At 39.1% G+C, this 22,600-nt stretch overlaps 1 protein-coding gene across 1 annotated transcript in view; it reads right to left on the reverse strand.

Moving 5' to 3' along the window:
* Positions 1 to 1,437: 1,437 nt before the first annotated feature.
* The window catches only part of CC2D2B (coiled-coil and C2 domain containing 2B), a 53,400-nt gene continuing 32,237 nt past the window's right edge, over positions 1,438 to 22,600 (reverse strand). The window contains 13 exon segments of the mRNA XM_063131608.1: positions 1,438 to 1,626; positions 6,525 to 6,736; positions 8,044 to 8,137; positions 10,259 to 10,381; positions 11,443 to 11,577; positions 13,388 to 13,501; positions 15,506 to 15,595; positions 16,534 to 16,737; positions 16,862 to 17,044; positions 17,162 to 17,260; positions 18,369 to 18,465; positions 20,286 to 20,395; positions 21,511 to 21,613. Coding sequence (XP_062987678.1) covers positions 1,438 to 1,626; positions 6,525 to 6,736; positions 8,044 to 8,137; positions 10,259 to 10,381; positions 11,443 to 11,577; positions 13,388 to 13,501; positions 15,506 to 15,595; positions 16,534 to 16,737; positions 16,862 to 17,044; positions 17,162 to 17,260; positions 18,369 to 18,465; positions 20,286 to 20,395; positions 21,511 to 21,613 — 1,753 coding nt within the window.

Genomic DNA, 22,600 nt, shown 5'->3' on the forward strand with positions numbered 1-22,600 from the left:
GCTGTAATTAAATTAACCATGCTACTCCATCTTACTGCTCCTTGTACTGCTTTTATTGTAATTGGAATTGTTTTTAATGTTGTGCTTTTAATATTGTATTTTAAATGTCATTTTAATATTTATATGTGAACCGATTAGGGAAAGGCTGTTTTTTGGGAAATAAGCCAGTATAGTAAATCAGAGTTTGAAGAGCTGCACGCTGTGCATCCCTGCCCTAAACCATTGTTTAAACTAACCATGGTTTGTCCAGGTTCTGACAAGTTATTTTAAAGCAGAAGCAAAGGCTTTCAATCTCCTTGCAGCAGAAGGAGGATTCAAGAGCTCATAGCTTTTTATATAATGCTAAACCACAGGATTATGTAAAACAAGGCCATGGATAAGTAAAATTATCTTAGTGCAAGAGAAAAACCTGGGGAAGAAGAAAAAAGGGAATGAAATATAGTTGGATTAAAGCTATATTTCCCAAACACACACAACTTGCTCTCTGAACTCCATAAATTATTTTTGACTAGCAGTAACAATCAATCTTTTATATACTCTTAGACATGCTAATTGACTCTAAACACATAATACCACCTTATATACAATGAGTATATGAACCTTCACGCAACAAAGTATATGAACTTTCCCCCATCAAAATTAAACAAAAAGCAATGCAGAAGGAGGCTTTATTAACTTAAAGTAATGAAGTCTGCTTCTTCTCACTAACAAGGGTAACAGAAAACCGAGGGTACTCAGAGCCTAGATTTTAGAATCCATACTAACCCAAAGATTTGGGTACTCTGAGGTGTGTGTTAACTAGGACTAAATGTTGGCTAGACATAATGCTGAAGTAGAAGGGGTGGGGTGGGGAAGAAGTTGGGAAATTTACAAACCAAGGGTATGAGAAAAGAGAAACAATCATGCAGTCTACTCCTTATCCCAAATCTGCATTAATGATCCTCGTAAATAACATTTTAAAAAGTTAGCTTTTGCTTCGATTCAAACTACCCAAATTCACTAAGATATAGAAAAAAAGCCTTTTATCTATTATCTGGCTTTTCTTGTTTTGTCTTTATGTAATGGAAAATCAACAAATAGATTTAGGATTTTAAACAACTGTGTTTTAATGAATAACTATTATGAATCAACCAGTAATATAAAACTGGTTGAATTTGGCTAAATTCAATAATCTTGCAATATAAAAGATGTATATGAGCAAAGCATTTATTTTCTAATAATTCTTAAAATCTATTAGGAACTAAAAATAAAATGAAATTATTGAAAAGTGATGTAAATTCACAAGAAAGCAATATCTCAGGAATGTTTGAAAGATAATTTCTTCAAAAACAATATGAATCACAAGATAACAGTGAAAATTTAGACATCACAACCATCAAGCATCTAATGGTTTCACAGAATACCTGATTCCTGAAGAGGTTTGTGGGTCATTACTACTTACTGATGGCGGACCAAAGACACTATATAGATCCAGACAGATAACATGTTATTTGGATAAGGATGAATATACACTGCAAGAGCAAATTCTGTGTTGGGAACTTCTGAGGAATGAATTCCTGTCTGATAAACAGCTTCAGTTATTGACTGTATATCTAGATATGGCATCTGTATAGGAAATCCTGTAACCTACAAAAATAGAATTCTAAATCAGTTTTGAAACAACCACCGTAACCAAACCAAATACTACACATTTGCTTACAGTAATATTGCAATGTCTAAAATAGAGGTACAAACTTTGTAACAAATCTCCCAGTAACTTAACTCATCAGAAATGTGTGTTCATGTTTGAACTGCTGTTTCAATACAAACAGGGCACTGGCTGAGAGTCTGCATTAAGAAATGCTCAGAAAAAAGGACATTATTACTTGATTAATACATGTTCTCATAGATTGGAAGTCATTCAACACTTGGTAAGATCCTATTTCCTGCGACCAGAAGACAGGGCTAAAACCTTTTCTTGGTATGTGGAGCCTCTCCTTAATCTCTAGATTTGCAAAGACCACAAATTAGCTAAAATAGCCTTGTTCCCTAAAATACTTTGCTAAGAGACTAGCTGCCTTTGGCTCCCCTAAACTGTCCCCTACAGCAGCCATTCCCCCAGCTCATTTTGGCTGGTCCTCTCCCTGTGTGTTGTTTTTCCTTTTTATGCAATGCCTGCTCCTAAGGGTGTTGGAATGTGAGCTGTGGAAAGTAGAATGGACACAGAATGGAGAGAAAGAGAGTTGGATTTAATTTTTAAAAGAAACAGTTGGAAATGAGTAAAGAGAGGAGCTAGGAGAAGGGAAAAGATGGTTGGAGAAGAAGCAGAGAAGCCAAGGAGGGAAGTTCAGCTGAGAAGAAAGCCAATAGAGCAAAGTGAAGTAGAGTGACTGAGGAGAAAGATGAATTAAAGCAGTGGAACAATGAAGGCAAATAGGAAGAGCCCAAAAAAGGAGCCCTCAGCCAGTGAGGAATAGTGAAACTCAGCAGCAGAGGCAAGCAAATGTAGTCTAAGAAACCTAGAGGTTATATAGTGGAAAAGCAGGAAAGAAAATGTTCCTTGTATAGTGCTTGGATCTCAATTCTGTGGCAGAATCAAAAAAGATACAGTGGATTAAGCCTCATGTAGAAAAGCTCTGGAAGTGTGGAGTCGGAACTAGACTGACTAGTGTAAGGTATAGTGGAACAATGACTTCCCATAATTTTGAAACTACTTCTATTGATGTAACTTAAAACTGGATTGCCTATTTTTCAGCCACATTACACTGCTGACTAATAATTAGCTTGTGATCGACAACAAGCTTTGGCTATTGGGCGGTATAAAAATGCAATAAATAAATAATAAATATTACTAAGCCAGGTATGCTTCATTTATAACCTGTGTTTTTGATTTCTTTTTCCTAAATAAAGAACTTTGCACTTGTGTCTGTCAAATTTCACTTTGTTATTTTCTACAGTTTTCTAACATATCAAGGATAGTCTTCCTGATACTATCTCTGCAATTCCAGGCTATCTGCCTGTATACTACCTTAATGATTTGTCCCTTCTTCCATGTGTGTCCTTTTGATTTTCAGATCATTTTTGTTGTATAGCCACATTGTCTACTTATGTGATTTCCCCATTTCCCCCCCTCACTGGGATAATTTCTGATTGTGCCTTTAATATTTCCCTTTTTTTTAGGTATGGCCAACCCTCCTGAATTCCCTTCCTGTTAGTTTTCCTGCCATTAAATCCTAGTTATCATTGCTCTGCATTTATTAAAATCAGTTTTCCTTAAAATCAAGAACTTGAGAATTACATGGTCACTTTCCCCCAAAGTTTCTGCTACTTTCACCATTTCAATTAACTCTTCCCTATTGCTCAGAATCAAGTCAAGGGTGGCTTCCTGCAATCTCTGAAGGAGAAAGTTGTCAGCAAGGCAGTTCAGGAATTTCCTAGAGAGACCATGCTTGAGAGTTTGTCTCCCAACAGATATCAGAGTAATTGAAGTCCCCCATTACCACTACAGGTGTCTAAGAAATGCCACCCCCCACTCCTCAGCAATAAACATATATGGACAGAAGGGTAGTAGAACAACTCCCATGCTTTATAGAAATTTAAATTATTTCTTATTTAAACTATTGTTGTTGTTTCAAATATTTCTAAGTTGCCTTTCAAGGCCACAGTCTTCCCAAGCCTGTTTACAATAATAAAACAAATATACAATTTCAAATATAACATTTTTTTAAAATGCCAAATTGACCTACAATTTTAAAAAAAAAACAGTGTAAAAAATAAGCCAGTTCATTAAAGTACAATTTAAAACATAGCCAAGTCCAAGAAACTGAAATAAAACCAACATGAGAAGCAGCATATACAATAAAATCATTCTATTAAATAGAACCCATAAAGAAACCCCTCTTAAAAGCCACAACTGATCAGGATAGCCATATCTCTCTCCATTATGTCACTATGGGATGGAATGTACAGGTCTGATCAAAATGCACAGATTTTGCTTCATTGAGAGCACTGTGGGCTGAGAACACTCTCTGGGTGGGTGTTGTTACAGCCATTAGGAAAAGAGACTTAAGCAAGAGAAACTTCCAGGACACAGTGTCCAGGGGCTCAAAGGGAGGGTTGAAGTAATACTCACAAAATGATGGTAAGGCTGCATGATGAGATACAACAAAAAGCAATGGTGAACTCTGAAAAGTCCCACTTGTCAGAATTGGCTTTAACCCTACCTTTAAGTAGGAGATGGGACCTGACCCAAAGTTGAATGACTTTTATCTATGAGGAAGCAACAACAGTAATCTAACAAATTAAGAAACATATTTAATAATTTGGAAAAAGAAATTAAAAGTAAAGGTGCTTCCAGATAGAGTACTCCTAGTGTTAATCAATTTTTTTTAAAAAAAACTTTTTTAATAGGAAAGAAAAAGACAGAAGCAGCAGTGGGAAAATACAAGTTGTTTAGAAGTGGAACATTACAATGTCTAGACCCCCTGTAAAATTCTGTGATAGAGGCAGGGCAATTACATGATAAAAGCTTTTTCTGGAAGCACCCAAATTATATGAACCTCAGCATGTTTGATGGGTAAAAGCCTGATGTAACTGAAAACAGCTTTTCTGTAGTGAGAGATACTGACTCAGAAGTTACATTTGCAAGTCTCACTGAGTGACTTGCCCAATTTACATTTAGAGTTTCCCGATTATTGCTCATCTCCCATCTCATCCCCCAACAGCCACTGGGAATGTGGAAAAGATGTGTGGAGATGAATAATTCACACAGCTGCCCCCCTGAATCACAAGGGCTAGAGATCTCCCGGGGTAGTGACTAAGGCTGTATTAGAATTCCATTTGGGGGGTGAAAACTTGACAGATTTTTCCGCTTCAGCCCTGGCACATTTTGTTCCATTTCCCTGTGCTGGCATAGACTTGACCCGTAGCAAGTTGAGCCAATATGTGAACTTATTTCTTTTTTCCTCTTTTTCTTTAATGGTGGCAATTTGCGCAAATTGGATTTGGTGGAGAGGAATCTTCAAATTTGCATAAATAGGGTCATAATTATTTAGGTTTTTTTAAGTGGGAATCTTGCGCAAGTGCGAATGATCACAAGGCTGCCTATCCACTGTATAGTCCCCAGAGACATATTCTCCTCCTGTAAATTATCTTTTCATTTTCACCTTCCCCATACACTACTTTGTTTAGCCCAGTAGAGTCATATTCTGTACATGTCAACTTGTCAATTTCATCCTCCTCTTCAGTGTTTAATGAGTGGTGGAGGCAGGAAGAGAAATTGACCATTTTGTGGGCAAGTACAGAATATTTATTTATTAAATTTATATACCGCCCCATAGCTGAAGCTCTCTGGACGGTTTACAAAAGTTAAAACAGTGAACATTAAAAATATATACAAATTTAAAACCAACAAAAATATAAACAACAGTGTAAAACAGTATCCATTTTAAACAACAACAGTTCTGGGGTCCATTAAAAAACAAACTATTGTTTTGTTTTTAGAATATGGCTCTATTAGTGTGTAGAGGATGAAACTGACAAGGATATTTAAAAGAGGGGAATATGCCTCTGTGGGGCAATGTAGCAGACAAGCAGACTTGTAATCATCTGCACTTGTGCAAAATTGCCAATAAAAAAATAAAACCCCATTTGTGCAAATTTGAAGATCCAAACAAATCCAAAATGCACAAATTATCATTTACACAAATGGTGGGAGACAGAAAATCTGTGCAAAAAATATTTCTGGAATTGCTGCTGGTCCTGGTTCCTGAGCACTGGAGTGGCTCTACCACATAGCCTGGCCCACAGGAAGGGCTATAAATGGGACTTTGCCTGATCAATTATATTCTTTCCTGCTTTGAGCTCAGTGATCTTGACTATTTTTCAAGCAGGAGACACTTTGGCTCCAGGCACAACCACTGAGGCCATGTGGGACTTTCCCAAGCTGTGGATAGGTCTTCCCACTACCTCTCAACAAGCCCAGTGTAGGAGAAGGGAGTACTGTCAGTGCTACAAATGGCAACCACAGCTCTACATATATGTAGTGAGCAACTAGAATTGAAGGCTGGGGCATCTCCCAGGGTGGTGAAAGGCTCACAGGTACTGGAATGGCTGTGCCTACTTAGTCTGTCCATTGGCTCTTCTCACCAGGAAAGGCTATAAAGACTTCTTGCTTAAGTTGGGACTTTGCCCTGGCAATTATAGCCTTTCCTGGTTCTTGCTTATTCTCATTCTTGGCTTTTCCTCCAGGTTTGACTTTCTGGCTCTGACCCCTGGCTCTCCTCTCCTCCTTATCTTTAACTCCTGGGCTTAATCCTCCCTTTCTGGCCTTTTGTGTCTACCCCCTACTTGATGCTTGTCTATGGCTCAGACCTGACAACCAGGATCCAAATCCTGGTCCCTGTGTGTGAGAGAAAGATGCTTCCATATGCACATGGAAAGGGTTATATTCTTTTAAGTGGCAGCCCCTCATGCCTCATGGAGTGCTATTTGAGAGTGTCCCCAAGAACGAAGGATTTCAATAATATAGCAGCATAAACACCAACCCAATAATGTTCCTGAAATGCCTCCAAACAGTTTTCTTCTTTTTCTTTAGCTATGTTTCCATTTCTAAATTCTAGCTTTGGAAGAATTTGTCGTAAGACACTGGTACATTGTCGATGCCACCGAGTTGGGTGTTGCGACCGCCATTCCATCATTTTCGTTTTTAAAGTCTTTTCAATCCTGTTTTTTTTTAAAACAACAACAACAACGTAATCTATACATATTTTTGTTAAAGGACTTTATAATGACAAAACTTCTAAACTATTCTGGTGTCATGGAAGGAACTACTGAAGGAATGAAATTCTGAACACCCAAAGCCCTAGGTACAGGAGAAGCTATAACAATAAGGAAGGGAAGCAGGCTGAATGGAAAGATGTCCAAGGCAGTGAGTTAGCTAATAGGCCTTGTCTTTTGAGCAGCACAGCTTGCCTCCGCAATGGAAGAAGATAAGTGAGTGGGGAGCTGGACTTATGGAGAGATCCCCTTATGGTTAGCAGGCAGGAAAGGATTAAAAGGCCAGGCCAACCCAGTTTTAGGACACGTTTGTGCAGAGAAAACTTTGGAACTCACCAGTAGATTATTTTCAAGAGAAACATGCCTCACAAGGGAAATGGCAAACTGGCTCCAGAAAGGATAAAGAGCTCCCAAAACCATAATGGGGGGCGGGGGAAGGGAAGGAAGAAACAAGTAACACATAAGATGACAAGAATACCCTAAGTAACCTGATCTCTGGGGGAAATCATGAATGTATATACAGTTCCTTCTCACTCCAGATGATAATATAGAAGGAAAAACGTGGATGCAACTGCCTGCTATCTTACCTGATGGACAGAAGGGTAGAAAGAGAAATGGTGGAGGGAGAAACTGTGTGTGTGCGGAGTACCTGGCTTGAAGTATGTGTGTGTAGGGCCTAGTGGGGCTGCCATGCCACTCGATCATGGCAGCCCCACTATATATTCCTTTACAGACAGGTGGTCCCAAATGGATGGGAATTATTAGTCCCTTGATATGATCCCTGAAGGTCCAGAACGCTAACTTGGTTTCCTTCAATGCCAATTAGTTGTTGCTTTTTTCTCTTTTTGCTAAGCCAGGCACTCTAAGGAATCCATTCCTAAATATAGGATTCTGAGCACATACATACAAACACACAAAGGTTGATTTCAAGTCTAACACACTTATTGGTGTTTCCGAGCTAAGTCTAGTCGGGAACATACATCAGTATAGCAATCTGCAAACATCTCCCAAACATCCTCCATGACCTAACTCTGTAAGCATGTTTGCTCTGGACCCTCAAGATGGAAGGCAGAAGAAACCTCTGCAAACAGCACTTTCAGGGACAAATAGTTCTGTGTGTGTGTATGTAATTTTTGGTGGAAAAACTGGTGCAGGGCATTAATGCAGATTGAAAATGTATCATCAGATCAGCGGCCCTTCCCTGATGACAAAATAAAAGTGGCAGAATTAAATACATTTTTAAAAAAAGATTAACATAATGTATAGTTTGGTCCTAAGCCTCCAAACTTAGAAAAATCTTAATTGTTTTTCAAAATAGTTACCGATTCTGTAGCTCTTCTACCAAACTTTCATCAGTCGGGACATAAAATATTCCTTCTGGCTGAAAAAGAGTAAAAAAAAATGTACAACACTGTAACATATAAGCAGGATCTGGGTGGATATTCACAATTTTCCAATACAGAAAACTTATTTTGATACTACAAAAATATAGTTCTGCACTGATTTTCATTAAGTTGAGTGTGGAGTAGATTCCTTAATATCATTGGCACCTATTAGCTTTTAGGTATTGCTTGTGGTATAAATGGTGATGAACAAGGAGAGACTGTGCAGAGAAGTGCTAATACTGATAGAGAAATTAGTGCAATCACAGGTAACACTGGCAATGGACTTCTCCTCTAACTGTACCTCTCATCTGTTTTCCCACTGTGAGGAATTATTAAATTAGCTATGGTCCCAGTCTCCAAGAGACAACAGAAGCTGTATATTTCTTTCCTCCTGAACTGAAGAACATATTTAACCAGGTACATTTATAGAGAGAGACTATCTAGATCAGGGGTGAGCAACTTGTGGCCTTCCAGATAATTTTGCGCTACAACTCCCACCATTCCTCACTATTGGCTATGCTGGCTAGGGTTGATGGAAGCTGTAGGCCAAAACATCTGGAGGGCCTCATGTTGTCCACCCCTGACATAAATACATATACTAGTAAATTCAGCTCCCTTTCTGTAAGCATAAATTCATGTTTCTGGCTACCAGTCCCAACGCTATTTTTTTGATACAGGAACAGAACCCCACTTCCCATCCTATGATCTCTATTAAGGGACCATCATTTCCATTGACCTGAAAATTGCTTGAAGGGTGTTGAAGGCTACATTTCTTGGCTGCTACTGCTAAACTTTCCTGTCCATCAGAGGCTTTCTGAATCAGTCTGTGTGCTGTTGTCTTGGCAATTAACCATTTGGTTAATTGTTCATTTGAAGGATGATCTATTTTGGATTCTTCTACTAATTAGACATATTGTGTTTACCCAATTTCATGGTTTTAAAAATAGTTTTATTAATTTTATAAATATAAATACAGAAAAAAGAATAAATGTATCATAAAACAAAGAACAATTTCCACCAACAAATTTCATAGAGGATTAGATGTCATAGAATCAGGTTTCTATAGCACATGAAACTAGTACTGTCCTAGCCATTTTTATATTCCTGTAAGTCCGTCAGTCATATGCATCTCTCCCAACCCTCCCTATACACACACACACACACACACACACACACACACACACACACACACACACACCATGATATCCCCAATGCTCCTGCCATCCTCCCCAACTACTATGAATATTAGGCATTGTTACATTGGGACTTGAGTACAGCAAATAATTAAAGTTTGAACACACTTTGATTATATTGAGAACCACTGTGGTTTAGTGGTTAGAGTGTTGGATTGGAAGTTGGAAGATCTGGGTTCTAGTCCCCACTCGGACATGGAAACCCACTGGGTGACATTGGCCCAGTCACTGACTCTCAGCCCAACCTGCCTCACAGGGTTAGTTGTGAGGATAAAATGGAGAGGAGGAGGATTTACACCGCTTTGGGTTCCTTGGAGGGGAAAAGGTGGGATATAAATGCAATTATATTACCCTCCATGAACCAGCTAAATTTTAACAAAATTTTAATCCTGTGTCTCTTTCTTTGCACTCCATTTATAGTACCAGAATCTGTCTTTTGAGATTCAGCTTCCACTTAAATTAGAGCAGCTGTCAATTACATAGCATAGTTGAAAACATGTCCTAAAAACAATAGAACTTACTGCTATCTAGATTTGAATAGGACAAGGGTGTTTTATATAACCTATCCCCAATTATTTATTTATTTAAAACGTTTTAACCTGTTTCTCCATTTAACAATGATGTAAACATTGTGTCAGTGGAATAAAAAACAGCAGCAGTTTATCAGAACAGCAGCAAATAATATCATCCACATCAGATACCACATAATTCCAAAAGCATGCCGGAACAACACAGCTTTGACCAGCTGCCTAAAAGTCCACAGGAAGGAAATGATGTTCACATTTCTAGAGAGGAATTTCCACAGTGTTCATTCCATAACTTAAAAGGCTAATTTAGGGCTTTAAAGATCCTCAACAACACTTTGAATTCATTCCTTCATACTATAATTTATAACATGTATGTACTTTTTGAAATGTCTGTTACCTGTACAGTCTGTGATTTTAAATCCAGAACATTGTATGGAAGCAATTGTTTCCAAAAGCCTTCCTTTGAAATGTCAAAACTCACACACATTGGAGAACTGTTTTGCTGTATGTTGAACCAGACCTATCGAAACATTAGTACAAAATATGCAATCTATCTGAAAAAGTCATTAATAGAACAACAACAAATAACATTCTATTATCATCTGAAAAAAATCAGAGAAGTACATTTTTATTATGATACAAAATTTAACAAAATTAAAAGAAAGGAAATGGCAAGAAAGTTAAAGTTTGCAATTATAAATATCTTTAACAAGTGGAGATCTTTAAAAAACACAGCATGGATTTTTTATTGTTCACAATACCTTAATCTGTACTTTACCCATTTTCTCCAATCCTCTCCCTTTCACTCCATATAGACTACTAAGGGTCACTTCTCGCATGACATTTTGTACTTGAAAAGAAATACACGTGTCTTGTATCATTTCTGAATGATCTATTTAAATTGTGGTCTCAGCAAAATATATGGAAAATTATTAAGAAAGAACAGAGTTCCAGCTTGCATGCATTTTGCTGAGAAAGCAGTAACACAACACTGCTCAGAGCTCACACAAGGTACATGTATTTTAGGAAATGGTCCTCACACATGCCTTTCATACATATTAGTCACTCATCCCATTTATATACTCAGTTACAGCCAATCACTATGATAATGTTGTCCTTTTGCTTTTCTGCTCCTGGTTCCCACAAATAATACACACAACTCCTCTCTGGCCATTTTACACTGAAAGTTTTGATCAAACTACATGTAATGTAAAGCACATATGTTGAAATATGTGTTTGCAACTGTAAACTCTCTCTCACCCCCACATCCAGATTGCTATTGTAGAAGGGAGGAAAGGCTAACCCTTTCCTTCCCACATTATTCCCCCACAGAAAATTGCTTCCTGAAAAGCAAATATTGGCTTTTGAAACAAAGGGCAGCTTTAGGGAGTGGGGGTGGAACACTGTGGCAGGGGGAAGGGTTAAATTCCACCCCACCTCCAATGCCACAGAACGTAAATTACACTGGAGCCACACAGCCATGGACAATGCCTAATAGCATTGCCCATGGGAACTTCCCTCCACTTGGGGAAGAGTAAGGAGAATCATTAAGTAAGATTCTATTTAATCATAAATACTTACATTTTCCCAACTAATTAAGCAATCAATACTCTGTAGGGGACAAAATGCATCAAACTGCTTATAGCACTGGCCACTTAGTGGATTCCACAGAAAATATTCTCCATTTTCTTGTGTTGTTACATAAGCCACTTTGCCCTAGAATAGCAAAAGTAAGTGCCACCATTTATCATTAATTTCTATATTCAAAAGAAACTATGTCTATATTTACTCTTTATATTCTCTAACATTTTTAATTATTTTTTATTTTATTTTCAAATATCCTACACACCATATTCAGATCAATACTTTATGTGTATAAGAAAATATTGAAAAGGTAGAGCCCCATTAGCTTCAGACAATAGCATAGTGATGTACAGTATAACTATTTCTCAGTTACAAATATACTTTTAATTAAAATAACAACAATTGGAATGTATTGTCATCAGTACTATTAAATCTAATCATATAGTGGCTTGGTTTGGATGACACGATAAGCAACGGGGGGCAGGGGAGTAAAAAGTCAGCCATCAGTTGAGTTGCTTATTGTGTTGTCTGTTTGGCAACACACAATGGACACACAACTGATGGTTGACTATTTTGCCAAAATAGTCAATGGAGAAAAACAATGGGCTGCTCCATTGACTTTCCTGGCAACCATTGCTTATTGTATTGTCTGGGAGGCTCTGTTGATTATTCCCCCCTGTCTACAGAGTTGCGAGAAAAGAGCAGCAGCAACCTGGCCGCAATAGCCCTGCGGGGCTCTATGGGCAAGGGAAAATAATCCTGTGCCACCAGGCACTTCAGGAGCCTCGATCATCCTGTCCCTTGATGGAGTGGGGCGATCGGGGCTCCTGAAGCATTCCCAAGCATGATAACATGCCGTCCCTGGGTGGGGCATCGGCGATCGCGATGCCCCATGTGTTGCCAGGGGCATGCATGTCCCATCCCACCCCCAGGGTTCCAAACTTGTTGGGCATAGAAGAGGCAACACTGGGAAGAAGGATATCCTCACAACAGAGATTCCCCCTGTGGCGATGGCTCCTACACAGTGATCTCCATAAGAACAGGGCAAGGAGCGGGTGCAAGACACCACCCCTTGCCCTGTTCCTATTGACCCCCACTGAGAAAGACACCTCAGCACCAAGCCACGTCGTCCCTCGGATGACGTGGCTCAGTGCTGAGGCATCCTTAGGCACAGCCAGAATCGCGGCCTCTGACACGCAAGGAGGATGGTCCCAAGCCTCCTCCTTCTGCAGCAGGGAGGCTTGGGATTAACCTCCTCATGTGTCAGGGACTGCAACCCCGAACACCTCACCTGCTTTGACAGGGGAGATGCAGCGTCCTGGTTGCTTGGCGATGCCGACAGAGTAATTCCATCTCCTCTCAACAGGCAACCAGGCTCCATCAGAACTTCTTCTAGCAGCCCTGTCTCCTATTGACAGGAGATGGAATTACTCTGCCACCAGGAGCCTCGTCTCTCCACCACTCTCCATTCCTCCCTCTGTAATGGTGGCGCTGGTAAGCACATTCGGTGGGGAGGGAGTACAGGTGGGGGGGAGAGACGACAACTTGACAGAGAGGAGACAGTCCTATCTATGGAGCGGCACACGGATTTACCCTCCGCCAAGTGGACTGTTTCCTCTCCATTGACAAAAGAGTCATCCAAACTCACTCATTAAGTATCATACATTATTATCTAACTTGAAAGATTCAAGTACTCTCCAATCAACAAGGATCTGAAGCAACCTATCCTAAAACAAAAAAAATCCTTGATCTCTATAATAGAGCTTCTTGTATCTGGAACTTAAAAAGCAGCCACGCAATGCTTGAGCCCCTTAATACTAGCATATGGGCTAACACTTTTCTTGATATGACATCCCTATTTTATACAGTTCCATTCATTATGAACTTTATATTTGTATGAGGAATTATACAAACAAGGAATTAAATATTTTGCTAGACTTACTTCTAATACGGATGTTCCCAACAGTACCCATGCCTTTTTCCCAACATACAGAAGGTAATTACATAGAAGCACTGCATGCTCTTCTTTATTAGCAACACCCAATTTGAGGCAATGCTATGAGAAATGTAAGATCATAGATTTAAAACAACAACAACCAGTTGATGTATTCTTCATCTTCCCACAAAATGATACCACAGTGATATTAACTTCATATTGCAAAAAAATTGCAATGCTTTTCTACTGCTATTTATCTGGTATCAGTAGCAGACATTAACAACTTTACCCTAAGAACTTTAGGTGAGGGATTTCCCCCCCCCCCCAAATGTAATGGTATAGAATATGTCAAGGAAGTCTTTGTAATGGTATAGAATGTGGCAAGTTACAAGATGGCCCCACCTGATTTCTGCCAACGCTCCCCCCGCCACATCCCACACCATTTCAGGAGGTTCCTTAACTTTTTCAAGCTGCTTTTGGGGAAGACAAAGGTCTGAAGTGATGAAAAACCCTTTATGCAAGCAGAGTTCCCCTTGCACAACTTTTGATAAAAGCCAATATTTAACAAATCATTGCTGATACACTCAAACAACTCTAAAAGATTGACAAGTCAAGACTTCCTGTTGGAGAAGCTGTTAACAATTCCTTCTCAAAAACACTTCTTCTACCTATATTAACATTTTTTGCTTTATTAATGTTTTGTCTGCAATTCCCTATTCATTTATTTATTATAAATGATGTAATATTGATAAATGCAAATTCTCTTGTAGGGGAAACTGAATTTAATTACTTGGGTCACAATCCTAGGCATATTTAGACAGAAAAAAGGCCTACAACTCCCAGTATGCTTGCACTTTTTATATATTTAATTCATAGTCAACGAATTCTAGATTTCAATATTTGTGTGAAAGCTATCCAGGTATGGTGAGTTATTACTTTTGTCAATTATAAAACAGTCCTTCAGATTCACAACTAGGGCAGGAGGAATTCCGGTGTTAAGTACTAATTACATTGTTTGTCTTGCCTTATTGTAAATTTTATTTGATTTTCTGGAATTATCTTCATTTGTGCAAGGCTTTACCTTTCTGAAGGAAACTTTACTGTATTTTATAGCCTCCTTGACTCTGCCAATCAACTACAATGGTTGATTCTTCAGGATTTCTTTGTGTCTTTTCGAGTCAATAGTGTAGATTTTATATGAGGTGGTGATTGTTTTTAAACTATCTCCATTTCTTACAGAGAGACTGAAGACTCTTTTTAAAAAAATTTCACTTATTTATCCTACTTTTCTACTTGCAATAATGCCTACTTGCAATAATGGCTAATAGCCATAAAAATGACTTCAAAATGTCACCATAAAAACAATCAAATCAAGCACAACAATGACCAGGTTCATTTGTATATCCAACCACCAATCAAGGGTGGTTGTATCCTGCAAAGCCAGTGAGTGGAGGTTATGCAAGGGTTAAACAACAGGCAATGTTTAACCTTCATATAACCCATGCTTGTGGGGTTCAAACCACACAACAAACCCCAGGCTGGGGTTGCATATTCCCTGGACATGCCACAGCCCCACTCACAACCACAGCCCCAATCTCAGGAATGGAGGAAATGAGTGTGTGGGAATGGGCTGGTGGGAGGGAAGAGGCCATGGATCTCATCCTCCATTCCCAACCCCCAGCAGAATGAGAGCTTTGGCTGTTGGGTGGTATGGAAATGCAGTAAATAAATAAGCAAGTTAGATGAGCTCAGAGGCCCACCTAATGAAAATGCTGTATTGGAGAATGGAGAGGCAAAAAAAGCTTCTACTGCTTTTCCCATCATAGAATTGTGCTCTATATTGCTCCAACTAAAGGCTAAATAAATATTTTCAATAGCTAGAGGTTTTCAAAATATAAGCAACAAAATAGCATTTTTATAAATGTAATATACTATACATCTTTTACTTGGTTTTAAAGGTTTGTAAATTCTGTTTTATTATACTGTTACATCTTATAGTTTTAAGTTTTGCAAACGACTTAGAGAGCATTTACAGGATGGTTAACTAATGTAATTATATTAAAAGAAATAAAAATAAAAACCAATTAAAAAACAGAGTAGTAAAACTTTAAAACATAGTATTACCTCTGATGTCATCCAAATATCAACATCATCATTTTCATCCACAGTGTCTGATATACAAGGAATTAAAGATACAAATCGTGATATAAGGTCCTACAAAATAAGCAGATATAAGTCTATCACAAGAATGCATATTAGAAAATCCAAGTGACATGATTATATTTGGAGTTATGAAAAGCATCAAACAATAGTTTCGGTATAACAATTGTTTTACATTATCTATGACATAAATATTTCTAATTGGCAGACCAAGGCTAGTTTCAGATGAAAGGCTCCTATAGCAATCAAAAAGCATTGTGTGAAGTAATATTTTGTCTTTTCCTTCTTAATGTATTTTTTTCTGGCAAAAAAAAGGGGGGGGGGAAGAAAAGAAAGAAGACAACAGAAGCGATGGAAAAGCACAGAGGGGTTACAAACTGAGGATGACAATGTCTGGAGCCCCCTGTAAAATTCAGTGAATGAGACAATGCAATTGCACAATTAAAGCCTCATTGAGAGGCTGTCTTCACGGCACTGGGTTGGTGCCCCTCCGCCACCAAACATCGCGTTCTTGATGGTGTGCAGCAGCGGCAACTTGTCCTAATGAGGGGAGGCAACATGGGCTTTCCAGCAGCCATTAGTCTCACCAAGCCCTCCCTTCCCCTCCCACAACTTCCAGTGATCAATAGGAGGTCACCTTCCACTTGGGAAAGCACCCGGAGTGGCTCCAAGTGAGCACAGATCGGCAGAAGAGGCAGGCTGATCTCGCTCTGGCTGGAAAAGTTGGATTAAGTCCCTAGATTTTCAACTGCGCATCTTTGCCTCTTTGCTTCAGGATGGCTTCAAATCTGCGGCTGCATCATTTAACTGATGCAGTGAGGATTTGGAGTCACCCCGGGGCAAAGATGACATCAAGACAACCCCCAGGAAATATCATAGAAGACCTAACAGGAAAATTATTTGAAGCATGTTAAAGAAAATGTTCATTAAATCTCAATTATCTTGTTCTGTGATAAATTATAAATCTCAGTTATTTTATTCTGGATACTTACAGAGGTTGAGTTAGGATCATCAGGATACATATCTAGTAATAACTGTGGTGGATTCAGAGAGGTAATATACTTTGTTACTAAAATATTTCTTCCTTGATTGTTAAAAACTGATGTAACTATTCTTCTCTTTGGAAACACTGCCTTGCATGTTTGCTTAAAACTGTATGCCCTTTGCAATAGTGTTTCCGTTTCATGATCTGCAAACTAAAAACACACTTAGAAGTGAGATTATATGTTTATGATTCAAATCAAGCTATTTTTTTCACCTGAATATAGATGGGAATATTGTTTTAGAATCTTATTAAATGGGAGAAGAACAAACGCTAACCTTGTCTGATTCTAAATTATTTTCAGCCGAAGATAGCTGAGGTTCAATGGTGGCAAAGATTGTTAAAAAGGTATATTCTTTCAAGTTCTGCCCATAACAGTCTTCTTTAGGGGGCACATATGTCTTACTCCAGGTATATCCAAGCAAAACTGGAGGCATATTTACTTGAAATGTACCACAGATCTGTGAACACATAATAGACTCATTAAAACACACGCAAGTGATAATGTCAGAGCCCAAATATCTGATGACATGGCTGCATTACAACACTATTTAAAAAGCAACTCATTATTTCTTTACCTTTGATTGTTCCAGGAGAGCAGAGAAAGGAAACATAACTGATCCAAGCCAATTCTTTCTTACATAAGAGTGGCCACTATAGCTTTTTGGACAGGCATCCTAATGAAATATATAACTACAGTTAATCTTTTCTTGTGTGTGTGAGTGTGTATGTGTGTGCATTAGTCATTTAATGTTTCCACAACTATCTTACATGTCTTTTTTCAATTATTGCCATGAATACACAATCTATCTAAAATTTTGCTGTTGTATAGATTCAAGGGGTTTGATAGACCCAAAGAGGTTTTCCAGCTACAACGTATCCAATAGAAAAGCATATATGTACATAACGTTAGTGCATTATCTATACTTTCAGACACTAAAATATTTCCAAGTAATATTCAGTCTTCATGTAAAAGTGACTAGGGGAGGGTGGGCAAAGGAAAGTCTGTTTTCCTGGTCCCAAGATCAGAGACAGGGCACTGACTTTGGAGCCAGGAAACCGTGCTCCCTGCCCCCTCCCCTTGGCATGAACAGAACTGTACCAGCTACCTCTCCACACTTGGAAAATGGAGAATGGAAATGGGAAAAGGGGGGCATTCAGTGGGGAGGGGAGGAGACCAGGGTGGCTGCAATTTGGCATATCCTGCGACCACCCCAGCCTCCTTCCATTCTGCTGTTAGGTCCCTCTCATCTAGCAGAAATGCAGGGAGGCTGGAGCGTTAAGGCAAAGATCGCCTCTACTGTCCCTCCCACCCTGCATAGGATACTCAGCAGTCGCCGAGTTCGGAGGCTGCCAGCAATCCACATAGGACTGCACCCTAACTTTATTTCTACTGTGAAATAAACCACAGTTCTAGAAGAAATGCAGATGATATTCAAAACAAAAGAAAGAGGCAACATTTAACAGACGTGAAGATGCCAAAAGATTTAGAAGACTCCATTCTATATCAGACAACTCCCTAAAAATATACTCTTATCTACTTTAACATAAATTAACTGAAAGATAGTATTTAGTGCACAAAAATAATAGTCCCTTCTTTCCTTAAAACATATTATTAAAAGTTAGAGTGCAACAGTGGTATGCTGGACTCACTAATACACCTTCAATTGTTTGTTCAAAAATAGAAATAAAACCACGTATGTAACTTCTTGCAGCTAGGAACATTATTACTATTTCTGATTCCTTGTACATATTTAGAAACAATCTTTTATATTTACAATTTACCTCATGCTTTTCAATCACAAATTCATCAAAAATGTTAATATTTATGTTGTCATTTATTTTAGATAGCCCTGAAAAAGTATAATCATGCCCTGGAGAGCTGAAACAAAGAAATAAATATTTTAAATTAAATGAAAACAACAACTATGCTCTCTTGAAATTTTATAGTACTCAGTCTGAAAACAGAAAGCAAAAACCATTTTGAAAATAAGATTACTTGAACTACATATTGTGGCTTAGATTTAAATATCTGAAAGTAATTCTGCTTGTGCATGGGGGTACCAATCACCAGCAGCACACACACTGACTGGACTATCCTGTACCATCTCTCAAGCCACTCCTGAGTGTTCTTGCCTGGAGCAGTTGGCAGGAATAGGGGGAAGGTGATAAGGCCTGCAGTCAGAAGAGACTCTGAGCTAAACCACACCACGGATTTAATGCAGAGGGAGAGCACATTGGGGTTATTCATGACAGATGACACTGTCGGCAAACTGCAGCAACCCTGCAGCTCTCCTCTGGAAAAGGTGCATTTTTGGAAAGTCGTTTGTGTGTGTGGTTTTGTGGCTCCCATGTGGTTCTGCTGCAGTGTGCTGTGTCCCCCTGCATTAAACCCCAGGCGTGCCCATTTCTGTGACCTGGCTGTAATCTGGCAGTGACCTGGGTCAAGGAGTGGGGCTGCCTCCCCCACCCCCTTCTCCCTCTTTTTCCCATTTGCAGTAGGACTGCTTTCACAATAAGAGCTCCATCTGGCAAGCGTTTTATCGCACGCTCGTTACTGGGCACTCGCAGAGTTTGCCCATGTCCCTCACATGACGTCTGCCTCCCGCACGCCTCCCGCCCCTTCTGGCCTTCCTTGCACCACAAACCACCCCCTCATTAAGTCCAATGCTTTTTTAAACTGTGTGCAGAAGCAGCGCCATTAGAACATGGGCCTCGTGCTCATTGTGTACTTCCTCTTTTGAAAGAGGAAGTAACTGAGGAACAAAAACACGGGCAGAGAAGCAAAGGTAGGCAAAGGTAACCCCCAATGTGATGGAGCTTCAAGTAACCTCCTTTTCCAACTCACAATAGCACTGCTTCATTCACAATAGTGGAATAACTGATTTATTGGTACAATAAGGACTACACAGAAGGGAAGGAGAAGGGGCCGTCAGTAACTGGAGCTTGTAGCAGTGGCACTTCACAGTATCTTTACGGCAATAAACTGAAAACTAAGAATTACACAGAGAGGAAGGAGAAGGAGCAGCTAGAAGGAGGAGCATGGACAGGGCAGGGAACAAGCCTCTCTCATCCATTGAGCAGCATCTCTGCAATTTATGACATTCACTTCAACTGGTGGAACTCTGCCCACTCAACCCCAAAGTAAGGCAGTTTAAAGTGCTTTGTGTGACTTGTGAACATGGGTTTTTAGGTGGTATATACTCCACTTTTCTTGCTTCGTGTGCTGCTTATGAGCAAAGCCAATTTCATGATAATCCAGATAAAAGCTGAAAATGCTTCGGCGTGAGTTTCCTGGTAGATTGGGCCCCTGTGTCACTGTCTATATTTCCAAAATCTAAAGCCAAATATTTATAGCACAATCCTATGCATATCTACTCAGAAGTGAGCCCCACTGATTTCAATGGGTCTCCCATGTAAGTTTATATAGGATTGCAGCCTTAATATTCCTTAGCTGGGGCATGGTATCTTGTAAAATTCATGCAAACTGAATAAGATCTATTTTTCTTTTACCGCAGCTAATTTTTAATTTCTTTCTATTTTTAGTGTATGTGACAGATACATAATTTAAATAAAATGCCCAAGAAAATGGAACAGACTGCAATGTAAAAAAATATATGTGGCCATAAAATACTTGGAATTCTCACCGAATGATTTAATACCACATTCATTTTCATTACAAGTGAGATACCGGTAACTTACATAAAATCAACTTGAAGTTCTTCATTCCAACATGGATGAGAGCCATCTGCAGTACTAGTCTGATAAACTGTGTTCTGAAATGTAACTTCTACAAAAGGGTGAACAGCCACCTAAAATAAACATGGGTATATACTTGAATGCAGTTATATTTTTGCCTCATGTTTGAACCTATTTACTATAGGTATTTATTTTATTATAGAAAGCAGGCAGATTTTACCAGACATGAGTATATTACCCATCATTCTTAGAGAAGTGGGCTGGGGGGGAGAGAAATTAAACGAAAATTAAAGTTACACATGTAAAATGTCAATCTCTTTCCCTGCAATATAATGTACCCAAGAGGCATTACAACAGCACATTACAATGCCTTCTCATTCTATCAGTCTTTTCAGTTTCCACCTATACTAAAGGAAACATGAAAAAGTCTCATTTCTATCATTTCTGTCTAGTCCCTACTGGGAATCTTCATAGCAAAGGAATCCAAGTCAGAAGATCTGCAGGTAACTGGCAATACTTTTTTGTACTAGATCATGCAACCCATATATTGCAATGTTTTATTCTATATTATAGGAACATTTTGAATAATATTTGCAGCCACTTTATATAATCAGCAGAATCAAGTGACAAAGATTTTTTTCCCCTACTGCAGGTGGGTTGTATGTATGAATGCTCTCCTGTTTGTAGGATGTGTGTGTGTGTGTGTGTGTGTGTGTGTGTGTGTAATCCCTACACATAGAAAACTAGATTATGATGGAGAACAGGTATAGAGGATACTGTTATGCCATCAATGTTAAAAATAGAAATTTCAGAAGAACCCCATTCTCTACGCAAATGTACTTTTCTGCAACAGCTTAATAATAAATTGTGGGTTTTTTATGGCTGGCAGTACAACTCCCAAACACTTTGCCCTTAAGCTAAGTAACCTCTTGCCAGAAGGGCATGGGTATTGATTCTGACACATACTGCTCCCCTCCCCCACAATGTAAACATCACAATCCATCCACCAAATAACATTCAGATTAACTAAAAATACCCAAGATTCTGCAGTAATGAATATAGTTGATGACAAAATCTGACCTTTTCATTTCATCAAAGTAAATTTTAAACATCATGTGGAACACAGTATAAATGTACTGCTGTTTTGCTCAGGTCTTTAAAAATTTATCTATACAAGTGATTTAGAAATCTAATTTAGAGAGCATAAGAATTGTTATTTCATAACTACCTCACTTAGAAGATCAGCTGCATAGGCTAAATTTCCTGACAATATATGTGTGCCTCGAGACATACGATTCGGTAAATAACATGGTGAATGAGCAACTGCAATCCTTGAGATAATAAACAAGACGGAAAACATATTTCAGCCAGTTTTTCTCATGAAAATGCACCAAAATGTCCTATATATTTATACATGAATAACTGTCTGAGTTTTAATAGAAAGAAAAGCCACTGAAAGCTACAACACAAGTTTGCAGGGAAGGAAGCTCTGAATTTTGAGTCAGGATTTGACATTGCAGTTTATCTTTACAAATTTTACAAGGGAAAAACTGAGTCTAATCAGAAGAGCAACCTCAGCAGATAGGTAGGCAGGCAGCTTTTCAGCCCACTGACAGCCATGTTTATTCAAAGTAACTTCCATTGATAATTTATGTAGGACTTCTTATATATAGGACTTCATGTAGAACTTCAACAGTGTGGGGGCTGAGTTCTATAAGAGGCAGCGAAAGAGGGTCAGAGAAGATAGAAGCAGTTGTGAGGTTAAAGTTAGGTGGCATGATCTGAGGCAGCAATCACAAAAAGGGAATACAAGTGTAGGCAGAGCCCTCAAGCTAGCAAGGCTTGTAGTCAGAATACAGCATAGGACATAAGCATAGGACATAAAGTGCTGGGAGCCCTGGTCCAAGACAGTTCATGGAGCCTTACAGGCAACTTTCCGGATCTAATGCTTACAGCAGGGATGCATAACCTTTTTGGCTCCAAGGGCCACATCAGGGGGCTGTCTATACACACCCAAAGCCCCAGGGTGGCTGTGCAGTAGCACTGCATTGATTATACAGTGCTTTCCTGTGAAGCAAAAACTTAAGGACTTCCCCCACTTCTTTCTCTGGAGTGAGGCGAGTATGGTGCATCTACTGTCTATCCTTGCTCCGGTATTGCAACGGAGGCATGGCTGGGCGACCTTGATTGGTTGCTGTCCACCCAGGCAGAGGACAGGCCCAGCCACCAGAAACCCCGTGCTTTTACTGCTGCATCTGGATTAGCCATCACCATTCCAATGCAGCAAAAACACAGGGTTTTGCTCATTGCGGCGGCAA

Source organism: Elgaria multicarinata, chromosome 8, assembly GCF_023053635.1.
Source record: "Elgaria multicarinata webbii isolate HBS135686 ecotype San Diego chromosome 8, rElgMul1.1.pri, whole genome shotgun sequence".
Taxonomy (NCBI): Eukaryota; Metazoa; Chordata; class Lepidosauria; order Squamata; family Anguidae; genus Elgaria; species Elgaria multicarinata.